The sequence below is a fragment of the Candida tropicalis genome (assembly GCF_000006335.3).
Source record: "Candida tropicalis MYA-3404 genomic scaffold supercont3.3, whole genome shotgun sequence".
NCBI classification, from domain to species: domain Eukaryota; kingdom Fungi; phylum Ascomycota; class Pichiomycetes; order Serinales; family Debaryomycetaceae; genus Candida; species Candida tropicalis.
This window is the reverse complement of record NW_003020055.1, coordinates 1,248,275-1,262,774: the sequence shown is the minus strand read 5'-3', so window position 1 is coordinate 1,262,774 and position 14,500 is coordinate 1,248,275. Positions and strand designations below refer to the sequence as shown.

Genomic DNA, 14,500 nt, shown 5'->3' with positions numbered 1-14,500 from the left:
AGGGCTTTTACAGTGAATATTTGCAGTAATTGAAGGTGTCTCAATTGCTTACAAGATTTTCTAACGCATTGCTCGTTCATGAACTAAATTCTTTCAACCCACATATCATTCGTTCATGCAATACAAACTAAAACAAAATAAAATTAAGGCGAATTGAATAAACCAAATGCAAAAAAAAAAAAAAAAAAATCATCTCATTTTTTTTTTACTTCATTGATTGTTCTCTGGCAGTGAAGAATAACTTATTGGGTAGTACACGCCCATAGTAAACTTTTTTTTTCTCTTCTTTCTTACTTTCTGTCCGCTCCCCCTTATGCATGATCACGATATATTTTTCATTCATTATTAGCCAACCCTGTCTAAGTACATTTACTCATTTTTGTGTGCCATCATATGATTAAATCTGGAGGTTATCCCAAAGAAAAATCTTACGATTTATTATACGATTATATTTTATGGTTTATTACTTGTTTTAATTATCAATGATGGAGATCCTTTTTTCTTTTTTTGATAGGTTCCATTTTCAGTTTTTATTCTGTCTTAATATCAAAAACGATTATCAACCTTAACATTAATACAGAGCAAAACCAATATTGGTTAGCTGATTATATGTTTACCAATGATCATGAACTAGTGAAACATAACTTCATTCACATATCCAACACCATCGTAGGACCTTGTTACCGATCAACTCTGAAACGAACAGAAACGAAGTGAACCCGAATCATCGTATCAGGTATGTTTGAACCAGTATGGTTTGCTTCTAAAATGGTGATACTCATTAGAAAAGTACTCGCTCTCTCTTTTTTTTTTGCAACATCACCATACTTCTTAACAACCAATGATAATGGTACAAATTGTAAGCAAAATAAAAATTTACCCAACATTTATCTACGACTAATATACAAGCATGTAGCCATTTTTGAACCATTATCTTGCATTGAGAATGTATTGTCTTCTTTTTTTCCATCGGGAATATCAACGGTTCTCTACTTTTAAATTTTCTGCTAGAATGAATATCTATGACATGTATTTGTTCTATTCTATAATGCTGTATAGTTATATACCTTATTCCATTGTTTAATAGTTAACCCATCACTCAACTTCTCTTCGTCTGAAACTAATTCGTAACCACCTATTGATGGTAACAACTTGAACTTGACATACCAAAATGCAATACATGCAAGAATACAAAACACTGCAACAAGTCCATAATTTGGCCAATTCTCTAACCCTTTAGGGTTCGGACTTTGTGAGGATACAAATGGACCAATTAATAAATACAAACTAATGATGAAAACTGCAATGGTTCCTGTATATCCTGCTCTTATAGGTGCTCTCAATTCTGGATATCTCTTGCGAACAATAAATATCCCAATCGCAATCAATGCAATGGCCAATTGTTGTGGATAACCTTCTAAGGATACCATATAACTGTAAATATCACCATGTGGAAATAATATAATGATAGTGGTTGTTAAGCTACAACTCAATATCAACGTACGAAATGGAGCACCACGGGGCCAGTTACTGGACATGAATCTCGAGAAAGGTAAGTATCCTTCACGAAAAACCTCTTGATCTACTCTTGATATTGTATAAATCACCACAAATATGTTTCCAGCAGAAGACAACGCAACAGCCAAAGTTAACAACTTTTGTCCAATGAAGTTACCAAAGATCTTTGTGAATAATATTGCTCCTGCAAGTGTGCTTCCATTAGCTAACTCATCGTTTGGAATCACAGTAAGATATGCGAGGTTTGCAATAAGATAAGTTACTGCCATGATACCCAATGATACTGGACCAGCGATTTTGAATGTACGAACAGGATCTTTAATCTCGTTTGAAACGGTATGCACTGAATTCCAACCCGAGAAGGCAAACGATGCTTTAATCACAGCAGAAGCAAATTTCAGTACACTTGTACTCGATCTTATATCAAAAAATCTATTCCATTCAACTTCGTGTTTGATACCAGTGATTGATTCAGGGAAAACAGTCACATATAATCCAGAAACAACAATAATACCAACAAGTACAAGTTTCAATCCACCTAAAACATTCTGTATTCTCACCCCATGGGAAACACTAACACCATGGAGTATTGCAGCAAAGTATAAAAACACCAAGCCAACACTTCTTGTCTTAAAATCTGATGGTTCAATCCCACATGCATGTATCACATATTCACCAAAAACCAACACATTGGAAATTGTAAAACCAAACAATACTGAATAAACCAGAAATGCCACTGTGGCAAGTAATTTAGGATATGGATATATAAATTCCAAGAATACTTTGGCACCACCACTTCGTGGAACCAATGATCCCATTTCTAAAAAAACATATAATCCCCCAAATGAAGCAACACCAGCAACAAACCATGCACTGAAAAACAAGAAAACAGATTGCCCGCAATCCTGGTAGATACCACTAGTGATACTAAATATCCCACTTCCTAAGATTCGACTCACAAATAAAACAATAGTTGAAAATAATCCCAAATGACGTCCTTGAGGAAGATCCTCCAAATCTTGTAAATATGACACTCGTCCATTTTGATCCTCTATAGATGGTTGTAAATAAGAATTCACATCAGAAATAGAAAGATCACTTGGTGTTCTTGTTCTTTCTTCAGTTATCAACACATCTGGTATTTTCGTATACTCGGATTTATCCAAATCTTTCATCTCTATATTTTCACTTTGTTGTGGATTGTTATTATCGTTGTTGTTGTTGTTGAGATTAGATTCAGAATTATTGGACAAACTCAGAGTATCTTCAGTAATTGAAGGATTAATGGTGTTTAAATTATTTATCATTACTAATCCATGAATTAAAATTTTTTTTCCCTTTTTTTGGTTTGAATGGGTGCAAGGAGATACTTGGGGGAGGATAATGATCACTTGTTTATGTCATAGATAAGAAAACTCTTTTTTGTCACAATGTGGCGTCCTTTTTTTTTCCTTCTATATTTCGGATATTCAGTTATTTTGCGGGAAAACTCTTTCGTGCATGGATCAAAAATATCCCACTACTATTTATGTTGACATATCCGCGTGCAATCGGATAAAGAAATTCTACTGATCGGAAATAGCTATAAATAACGGAAATCATATTGATCAAACTGCAAAAAAAAAAAAAATAAAACTGTACTATAAAATCTATAAAATCAATAGAAATTGAAAGATGTCATTGTTTATTTGGATTGATTCTTTTTCTTGATGAAAGCTTCCTTGGCCAACTTAACCAATGAATCTAACTCACCACTGTTTTCACACATACTGTAGAACAAAGATTCCTTATTTGCAATCAAGACATATGGATTATCGTATTCAACAACTTTACCAGCATCCATAACAAGAATCTTGTCATAATCAATAATTGTTCTTAATCTATGGGCAATGGTTAAAATTGTCAGATGACCAAACTCTTCTCTAATTGTTTGTTGAATCAATGAATCAGATTTATAATCAATTGAACTGGTTGCCTCATCCAATAAAATAACCTTTGGATTTTTCAACAATGATCTTGCTAAACAAACCAATTGTCTTTCACCTTGAGATAAGTTACCACCACCTTCAGTGATAGCATTTTCCAAATTAAAGAATTTATTTTGGTTTTCGCCAGATGCAGCTTGTTGTTCACCTGGGGCAATCAAGTTGACTCTGCGCAATGCTTCAAAAATTTCACCATCGGTATATTGTTCAAATGGATCCAAATTGGTTCTAATGGTACCGGTAAACAAAGTTGGATCTTGTGGAATAATGGTAATAGCTTGACGCAAGTTACGTAAACCAATCGTGGTGATATCAACTCCATCAATCTTAATAGAACCAGTTTCTGGATCTAAAAATCTGAAAAATGCTGTGATAATAGTAGACTTACCAGCACCAGTACGTCCAACAATACCAACTTTATTACATGGCTGAACGTCAAATGTGACATTCTTAATAACTCTTGGTAAGTTAGGAGCATATCTTAATGAAACATCATTGACAGAAATTTGACCAGCTTCTGGCCAGGATGCTCTTGGCTCAGTCTCTTTGATTTCTGCAGGTGGTTCTTGCTCAACTTCAAGATATTCTTGCAATCTTTCAACTGAGTTCATGTTCATTTCCACATTGGCATAAAGACGGACAATCCAAAGAGCACTTTCTGAAAATGCAATAGCATAAGATAATGACAAACCAGCCAAACCAGCATCAATCTTACCCACAGCTAATAAAATAAAAACACCAGTAAACAACATGACCAAGGATCCAACAGCATCAATACGGAATGATAACCAACGATTGGCAACCCATAAATAGAAAAATGGTCTATTGTTGTTGTCAATAGCTTGTAAGTTTTGCTTCATAAATCTTGATTCAATACCATAAGCCCTGATAGTGGCAACACCACTCAAGGATTCTGAGAAATGTTGATGAATAGGAGACTTGGTAACAGATTCAAATCTCTTTAATTCACGAGAAAGTGTCAAATAGAAATAACCAACCAAATAGTACAAAAAGGAAATAATAACGGCAAAAATCAAAAATCCTGGTGTAATAAAAGTAATCAAAATCAAGATCGAAACACATTGAACTAAACAGATGAAAACACCTTCTGCAAATGGTGTAACTTCTTGATCAACAGATTCAATATCCTTGGAAAACCTATTCATGATACGACCCAATGGTGTCTTGTCGAAAAATCTTAATCTTGCTCTCAAAATAGTAACCAAGACTTGTTTGAAAATTCTGTTGGAGGCAATAACACCAGTGTAGAAAGTAATGAAAACTCTGAAACTTGCGGTGACACCATAAGCCAAACCAATGAGACCATAGATTGAAATGTAATAAACAGTGGTGTGTTGCTCCTTAATGGCATTGATGGCATTATAGCTATTAACTAATAATTTGGAAGCACCAGTAAAAGTACGAACAACAGGTAATTGAGAAAACTGTGAACTATCATATACAGTTCCAAATGTAGACATGGCAACAGAATTGACTAAGCTAGAAGCTTGCTCACTATGTAAAGACCAATTTCTTAACCAGAATGATTGACACATGTAAACCCCTTGAGAAAGAAGGAAAACAACCAAAACTAATGTCCATGTTGGCCAACCACCAAAGTATTTTGCATAGCCAAAGTAAACTTCAGAACCAACAACACCTTCAGCTTTGCTTTCTTCTTCAACCAATTTACCATCTGTTTTAACTGGTTCTTCTTCTTCATCTGGTTTAGCAAGAGCATTCAATTTCGATTCAATGGCAGCAGCTTTAGCCTTCATATCAGCGTTTTTATCATCCAATGATTGCAAATTTGTTGTTGATTGAGAACGAGAATTCATAACAGAAGTCTTGACCAATTCGTCGTCTCCCAAATCACCAGATTCTAACAATACATCAGTAGTACCTTGGTTCTTTACTCTTCCATTTTCCAAAACAACAACCCAAGCAGCATTTTGAACAGTCAATGCAACATTATGAGAAACCAAGATACAAGTTCTTCCTTGCATCAATGGACCACTGATACAGTTTTCGTAAATCCATAATGCAGTGTGAGAATCGACAGCAGATAAACAATCGTCCAACAATAAATGTTTAGAGTTTGAGTATAAAGCTCTTGCCAATGAAACTCTTTGTTTTTGACCACCAGATAAGGTGATACCCTTTTCACCAACTTCAGTTTGATCTCCAGCACTCAAAATCTTCAAATCACGAGCCAATCCACATGCTTCAACTACTTTATCGTAACGTTCTTGGTTGAATGGTGCACCAAAAGTAATATTTCCTCTGATTGTATCATTCAATAACCAAGCAGATTGTGAACAGTAAGCTACTGATTCAGTCAATCCAGTTACCGGATCAACCACCAAATCATCACGAGGCAAAATACCTGGCAAGAATATCTTACCATTGACCAAATCCATTTCACCTAATAAACCTAACAACAAAGATGTCTTACCTGAACCGGTTGGACCAATAATAACATTCAATTCACCTGGTTTGAAGGAAACGTTCAAGTCTTTCAATTGGAAGTCATTCTTAGATTGGGCATTCCAAGATAAGGTGGCATTTTCAAAACCAATTTCTGGGGAGTTTGGACCACGCTCTTGACCCAATTGTTCATACTTGGATGTTTCTGGTTCATTCAAGAAATCAGCAACTCTATCAAGAGAGACCTTGGATTGGATCACAAAGGATGTCATGTCGGCTAATTGATCTAATGGTGATCTCAACAAAGTGAACAACGACAAAGCAGTGAAAGCAACTGGTGCAGTTAAGGTGTTTCCAGCAACAATGGTGTAACAATAGAATGACAACAAAGTGATCAATGTTGGAGTAACAAACCAGACAAATGAACCACAACACCAAATAAGACATCTTAATTTCAAGAATCTGATTTCTTCTTCTCTAATGTTCATAACATTTTCGAAAAACTTGTCTTCCCAAGCAAAGAACTTAATGATTCTGATACTTTGGAAAGTTTCGTTTAATTTTTGCACTCTCTTATCGGTGACTGCCAACATTTCTTTTTGAACACGACCGGTCCAAGAAGCAAATTGGTAGTTGATAGGCAACAATACAAAAATAGCTAATGAACCAACAAAGGCACTCCAGCCAATTAAACCATACAATAAGATGATACAAATGACAATCATTAAAATTGCTCCAACAAAGTAATGCAAATATCCACAAATTTCAGAAACTTTGAAAGCATCAATGGCCATCAAGTTGATAATGGCACCTAATTCGGCAGTTTTCTTGGTCTCCTTAGAATCTTCGCTGTCATTATCTTCACCATCTTTTTTGTCGGACTCGCTAGACGAATCGTCAGAAGCACCTTCAGTAACAGTGATTTTTCTTCTCAATGCTTTGGCATAGACCTCACCAATGATGATGGCTTTCATTCTGCAACAGACTCTTCTACCTAAGAACAAAGAACAACCTGAAGCAATAGAATCAGCCATCTTAACGAGGGGCATCATAAAAACAAAAGTCCAGGCCAAATTAGTTGGGTATGAATGCTGGTCGGCGACATATTCTAAAACTCTCTTTAACAAAACAGACGGACCAAAGACTAAGCATGATTCCAAAATAGCCCAGAATGCTTGGATAGCGAATAAATATTTGAAATGATAAAACAATTTAAAAGTAAATCTGAAAGTAGACTTTGAAGCTTCAAAACCTTTCAATACAAAAAGGGCATAATCATCTTGTCTCAAACCCCAAATATCATCCATCTTCAATGGTTTCTTATAAGCCTTCCAAATCATCTTGTCTAACCATGAGTAAGAAATAAAAGAAGCAATACTGGAAACATTTTCTGGAGATGGTTCAATTCCTGGAGTAACATATAATTGAGAAGGTTTATCACCAATCTTTGCAGTCATGTTCAAGTACAATAAAACACCAGTAAGAGCAAATTCAGTTATGTAGTATTGACGTACTTGAGTCTTCATTGTTGGGCTGACAATAGCCGATCTGAAAGTGATCAAAGCTGGGAAAAAACTGAAAAAGTATAATGCAGTTGTATGAACCCATAAGTTCGGTAATCTAATGGATACTTTCTTCAAATTGACGATTCTAATAGTGACAAGAATGAATACGTATAACCAAAAGATCGATTGAACAAGCGGTATAAATGCAGCATCGCGGAATTCTCTGTGCAATTGTCTGGAGAAAAAAGGTGAAATGTGTAAAGCCAAGCTCAGAATTACTAAGACGTACTCGACACATACTCTTAATCTTTGAGAAATATTCTTGTAGACCTCTTGGACGTAACCATGTTGTTTACCATCGATATTGGTATCTGGTAATCTGGCTACATCAAAGTGGAGGGCTTTAATTTCTTCCTTGGTTAATTTGGTGTCGAATCCTTCAGTAGTCCCATAACCATTTGAGTTTGCCAAAAGTGGACGCGTTTCGGTATCATTGGAAGTATCCAAATGGATTTGATTACCTTGTCTCCTTTTGCGTAGGGATATAGTTGATTTGATTAATAAGATGACAAATGAGATTGTACCGATTATAAGTGGAGGGTAATACTCCAATTCAAATCTTCCACATTTTGTCACATCATCGTAGTCCCAAAATTGGCACAGAGGGGATGTTGCATTAGAATTAGGCAGAATACTTAGCTCCATTGGTTGAAAAGTATAGTAATGACAATAATGGTATGTACTCCTTTATAGATGATTGTCAATAAAGGTCTGATATGAATGGTTGTTTGATGTAAGGAATGGATAAGGCAAAACTATTTCTTGATTTTCTTTTTCTTTAAAAAAAAAAAAAATATTAATATTTCACGGTGACACGAAATGCAATATTCTGGAATATCTTATAATGAACAACTATGGACTATGAAATAAGGTAGACGTAGTTGTTGAATAAACCGTATGATAACTCAGGACTGAATATTATTTAACGGATACTCTTAAGTATTGAAAGAAATAATAGAACTAGGAGAAAAGAAAAAATTCATAAAATTAAAAATTTTTTGATGGGGGGAGAGAGCAGGAACTTTGTGGTTCTTAAATATAATCTCAACCGCATTGCGATTTTTTATTTTTTTTATTTTTAATTTTTATTTTATTTAATTTAGTATTGATAATTTCACTTTTTTTCTTTAATTTGGTTTATACAGACACAAGAACACAAGAATTCAAGTATCACGGATAAGGTGATACATCTTGCTGATAATAGGTTGTTTTTTTGTTGTTGTTGTAGGAACCAGATATAATGTATACAGTTGAAATGCATGTTTCATTTGTCATGAGTGGTCCACATAGTTCAATTCAGGTTCCAGTTCTACCTTTAAATATGACTAATATTCGTTACTATCAAAAGATAAACAAACAAGAAATCTGTCTTCTGCTCTTGTTTAAACCAAACATTGACTCGTTTTAAGTGCCTTGTCTAATTCCGTCTGCTGATACGGCACGAAATGCGGAATCATCTGTACGTTTTTTATCGCCTGGTTCAACTTCTCTCCTCTCGTTCTCTTAGTATTTGATAATATTTTACTGCAAAACTTTCACTAAAAAAAAATGAAAAAATAGGACCCGACTGGAACCTGAGTTTAGTTAGACTGTATGTCTATCACCAGCAACCCATATGAAAACACATGGATTAATTTACAATATTAAAATTTATTCATTTTTCTTCTTTTCATTCTCTTTTTATTTTTATTTCAAAAGACAAGAACCAAAGAAAATAGATTCAATTAAGAACTCCTTAGTACTTGCCTTTTAAATGCAAATATATAAAAAAAGATATCAGGCAAAAAAATAAAGAAAAGAAAAGACAGAATACCTATACATAATAAAACATTATATAAACATTGAATGAGAGCGATATTTGGGAATACAAAATGGAAACGACATCAAAATAAGTAATAACAACATTAAATAAACAATAAATCAAAAAAAAAAAATTCAAAAAAATAGGACTAACATGGGAAAGTAGGACAGTTTTTTTTTTTTCTTATATATTTGATGGAGACGTCCTACTTCTTATTTCTCTCTCTCAAATCCGCCAATTCCATTACATTAATTGTATTCCTTAGTTACCATTTTCTTCGACATCAACGTCTTCTTCTGCTTCGTCTTCTTTTGGAATTCTAGAGTCGATAGCAATGTCAACAATAATTTCTCTACCATTGATTTCTTTACCGTTAAATTCAGCAACAGCCTTCTTTTGAGTTTCTTCATTGGCAAATTTGACAAAAGCAATACCTTTGTTGAATGGTCTTCTGAAATTGCCACCACGGCCACCTCTTCTGTTGTATGGAACTCTTCTGGCTGGGACATGGATCCATTTTGGTTTCAAATCTTTAAACAAACCACTTAAAGTTTTAACATTGACTTTGTAATCCAAGTTGGTGATGAAAATGGTATCCTTTGAAGGAGTACCATCTGGAATAGTAGCAGTGGATTCACCATTGGCTGCAGCTTCTTCTCTCTTCTTCTTAGCTTCAGCCTTCTTTTCTTCTCTTTCTTTCTTGATTTCTTCCTTCTTGGCTCTGTAAGCTTCAACTCTTTCCTTCTTTTCTTCTTCAGTTGGAGGTGGGACAGCCTTTCTGATAAAGATGTTTCTTCTTTGGAACTTTTGACCATTGAAATCAACAATTGCTTTATCAGCATCTTCTTTACTGCCAAATTGAACAAAGGCAAAACCCAAATGTCTCTTGTAAGTTTTATCGCCACGAGTATTTTCCTTGAATGGGATTTCAACGTCGGTGACATTCAAACCCTTGAATAATTCTTTGACTTCTTCTTCAGTGGCTTTGAAATCAACGTTACCAACGTAGATTCTATCTTCAATCAATGGCTTAATGACTTTTGATTCTTCAGTAGACATTTTTCTTTTTTTATTTTTCGTTCTTACTTATTCTTTAATTACAAATTCACACGATTATTAAATAAATTCACAACAACAAATTTTCTTCTTTTGATGGTTTCTTTTTTTCACCTTTGTCTGATTTCAAATCACAAATTACAAGGGATTCTCAAGATTGATTAACTTTCGATCAAGAATTGAACAAATTAATTGATTTTCTTTTTTTTTATTTTGGTCTTTTGAAAAAAAAAAAAAAAATTACAGAGAGTTGTGAACAAGGAAAGAGTGAGCACTACAACAACGACAACAGCAAAAAAAATTAAGGGAGTAAAGTGTCGACAATTGGTCGTTCATTGTTGTTGATTTTTTTTTTTTTCTTCTCCTATGAAATCTCGGAATCAGGCAAGTCATGTAACCACAAGACATGTTTAATCCAAGAATAAAAAAAATAAAAATAAAAGCACATTACAGAGATCAATGAGTATTACAATAAATAATAATATAAAGTCCCCAATTGGTATCAGAGTGGAGGTAGGTAATATATCCCGTCCGCCGCCGCCCCACATTCACCATTTGTAATATTCCCAAGAATAAAATAAAATATAACAAGAAAAGAAGAAAATCCAAGATTGTTTCAAATGGCCGCGTCATGTGATGTATTACACGTGACACAAAACACATGATAACTCTACAATAATCAACTCAAGTTTCGAAATTATTTATATTTTAATATATATGAAGAATAGTGTAGAAAGGAAATTCCTATAAAAACAATAAAACAAAAAGAGAAACAAAGAATTGATCTTCTTTTGTTTATTATATTTTAGTTTTGACAAATGCTAATTACACCTTACACATTGTCCAAAGTAATTAAGCAAGTGAAAGGAAATATTTTTATTTATTTATTGATTTTTTTTTTCTTTTTAATAAATTTTTTAAAAATTTAAATAGATACGTGAATATGTGAGTGTGTGGGTGTGAATGATTGAATTTGCTATTGAAATCTATTTCAATTTGTTGAACAATCTTGGGGCAACACAATCGTTAACACAGTGTTGTAAATGGAAGAATTCTTCAACACAATCTTCTTTATAGTGTTTATGTTCGTAACCTTCTTCTTCTTGTTCTTTGGTAACTCTTTCAATACATTCGTGGAAATGGTGATCGAATGGTTTACAAGCAGCAGTTTTAGCACATTCTTCACGTAAAGTATCTAATGGATCAACAGTTTCTTCTTCATCTTCGTCATCTTCATCGTCTTCATCATCATCTTCTTCGTCATCTTCTTCTTCAACGGTTTCTTCTTCAACAGATTCTTCTGGAGCAGCTTCTGGTTCTTCTTCGTCGACTTCTTGAATGACCTAAATTTCATTTAGTTAGTATACATAATTCAATGGTATTGGTGACCAATTGCAATGGAGATAATTTTCGCAATTAATCTTTGGACAATAATAGTTTATAACATACTACTTCTTCATCTTCTTCAGCATGAGCAGTTGGGATAACTGATTCCAATAATTCTCTAAAGAATGACATTTTCTTGTATTTGAATAATTATAAGTTGGTTCTTCCTTTTCTTTCTTCCACAGAAAATTCGAATAGATAATGTATCAATTATTAGGTATTTTCAATACAGTTTTGAATTTTTTTTTTTTTTTCAATTCTCTCTTCTTTTCCTCTCACTGTTTTAATTTTTTTTTCTTTTCATTTGGTAATAAGAAAAAATCAAATATCTAATTGGCTAGAATCTTTGAGTGGTCCGCACTGTGCAGGAAATCGATACATATAGAGAGTAATCGTTTAACAATTGATGATATAGACCTGATTTCACTCTTGGAACATATGGATATGATTGTATATTCAATGTTTTAGACAATTGGATGAAGAGTTTACATGTAAACTCGGTTGTTTTTATTGTATATACTGTTATAGTAAAACTGGGCGTTTTCACGTGTTTGGCTACACGTGAAACTGACAAACAATTTCCTTTGAAATCAATATTATCTGGAAATTAGACAGTATTTTTAATTTGAATTAACAGAATGAATTATTTATATTCATAGTGATAGTATGAAATACCGAAAAAGACGACTCATCTCAATTAGAATAAGAAATACCCCCGACCCATATTTTCGTTGCTTTACTTTTGAAGAGTTTCAACTGGGTTGCACAATATAGGTAAATGGAATGAGGAATCCAAAGAATGATCTCTAGATGATAATATTCAAAATGTCAGGGATGCATATCCATTTATATACCAATAACACCGTTTTAGGAACTATTTTTGTTGCTCAATTCCAATTCCCTTAGATGGGTTGTAGTTGAATTTAAGCGTTTCATAATCGTGTATTAACCAACTTCTTGTACCATTAACGAAAAATTACATATTCTTATATACCTACTTCGAGGTATTTGCTGTAGTGTTTGAACATCTTTGACATTAGTAAGTATCAACAACTGTCATCAAGTTGGGGATCTCTCCTATGAAATAGTAAACTGTCGAAAAGATTAGTTGCAAGACTTGTGATTACATAATGACACACGTAAATATTAGTCAGCAAATAAGAAACAAACTCTGAAACCCCCTTAAAGGCGGGCACTAAAAAAAAGAATATAAATATCCCCTATTTCCTGGCAAAGAAAATCTTCACATTTAGTATACTTGTTTTTTTTCCCCCTAAATATCAGTAATTTGAGAGAAGTAAATAAGTAGTTATTATGAGTTCAAGTCATGGAAGATATTCTGACATCTATGTTGACAATACACATAAACTAATCAATTCTAATAATGTGAATGATGATAAAGTTTCGGAATGTGAAATATCATCATTAAAAGAATGCTTTGATTTTAGTAAATACAAAAAGATTACAAGTCCAGTTACTCATGACATAGAAAATGTAGAATTGACCAAACTTCATGATAACAGTGTTGGCAAACAAAGTACAAACAGTAGAGGTCTGTATAAAAACTACTCTGAGTATCAGAAAGAATGCTTTTGGCAAATGGTTATTGAAGAAGGGTCCTCTGCCTATAAAGCAGCTTTATCAAATAATATAAATTTACGAACTGCCTATACCTGGAAAAAGAATTGGAACCGTAAAATTTTCGAAGAACAAAATGGTATATTTCGTACTCCCAAAAAGCGTGGACGTAAACCTCTTCTTACAGATGAACATAAAGAGTTCTTGAATGACTTAGTTGTTGAAGATGTAAATTTTACGTTAGATTCATTGTCAAAAAGACTTAGAGACACATTTGATGATGTCAATGCAAGTAATTCTACTATCTATAACTTTGCGACCAGAGTCTGCAATTTCAGTTTTATAAACAACACCAATTCAGGAGCAAGAGGCAAACTGGTTGAAGTAAATGAAAAGAGATATGAATGGGCAAATGAACATAAAGATCTTGACTTTAATAAAAATTGCGCCTTCATTGATGAAACTAGTTTCAACGTTGCAGGAGATGTAAAGATTAGTTTAATTGGAGCGATCTGTGCTAAAGGATGTATTGATTTGAAGTTTCAAGTCACGACTAAAACCGAGTATTCAAAAAATAATCCAATTGGTGATAGTAGAAGTCGTCTTACTGCTAGTGATTTCCATTGTTTTATAGAATCTGTTGTTCACCAGATAACCACTAATAAAGAGTTTGGAAGTATTAAATATTTAGTCCTTGATAATGCTGTTATACATAAAGGCAAAAACACTCGTTTATTGGTAGAGAATAATGGATTGGAGCTCGTCTTCTTACCACCGTATTCACCTGATTTGAATGCAATTGAGGAATTCTGGCCAGAATGTAAATCTATAATCAAGAAGTCTGTATTGAGCAAAAACAAAGCGTTAACCTCAACAGTTAAAGAATCAGTAGGTAAGATTCCCAATGAAAGTTATGATGATTTCTGCAAACATGCTGGTGATTATGCTCAACATTGTTTGGATAAATAGTTCTTCAATAGTTTACCAAGATGATCCAATTGTAAAGTATATAGTCATAAAATCCAATAAATAAGTGAATAGTGCAAAAAACTGTAGAATGAAAAACAAATTGCTAAGCTCTGTGGGTATAAATTAAGGTAAAGCTGAGTTGTTGTTGTGTTTGCTATTAGGGTAGTTGATATTACATCTTCTCCCAATCTCGGAATAACCAGTAACATTCAATA

General features: G+C 33.5%; 4 protein-coding genes across 4 annotated transcripts; 1 reads left to right on the top strand and 3 right to left on the bottom strand. All coding sequences in view use genetic code 12, as the record gives it.

The window, feature by feature from the left end:
* Positions 1-1,043: 1,043 nt before the first annotated feature.
* On the bottom strand, positions 1,044-2,825 carry CTRG_02610 (uncharacterized protein; the record flags this gene model as incomplete). The annotated part of the gene is made up of 1 exon (XM_002548267.1): positions 1,044-2,825. One exon carries the CDS (start codon positions 2,823-2,825, stop codon positions 1,044-1,046), a length of 1,782 nt encoding a protein of 593 aa, XP_002548313.1.
* Positions 2,826-3,202: 377 nt separating this feature from the next.
* Positions 3,203-8,140, bottom strand: CTRG_02609 (ATP-dependent bile acid permease; the record flags this gene model as incomplete). The annotated part of the gene is made up of 1 exon (XM_002548266.1): positions 3,203-8,140. One exon carries the CDS (start codon positions 8,138-8,140, stop codon positions 3,203-3,205), a length of 4,938 nt encoding a protein of 1,645 aa, XP_002548312.1.
* A 1,417-nt stretch (positions 8,141-9,557) lies between these two features.
* SBP1 (Sbp1p) lies at positions 9,558-10,355 on the bottom strand (the record flags this gene model as incomplete). Its single annotated transcript, XM_002548265.1, has 1 exon — positions 9,558-10,355. The coding sequence occupies one exon, from the start codon at positions 10,353-10,355 to the stop codon at positions 9,558-9,560; it is 798 nt and encodes a 265-aa protein (XP_002548311.1).
* Positions 10,356-13,052: 2,697 nt separating this feature from the next.
* CTRG_02607 (uncharacterized protein) lies at positions 13,053-14,285 on the top strand (the record flags this gene model as incomplete). The annotated part of the gene is made up of 1 exon (XM_002548264.1): positions 13,053-14,285. The coding sequence occupies one exon, from the start codon at positions 13,053-13,055 to the stop codon at positions 14,283-14,285; it is 1,233 nt and encodes a 410-aa protein (XP_002548310.1).
* Between the last annotated feature and the right edge of the window lie 215 nt (positions 14,286-14,500).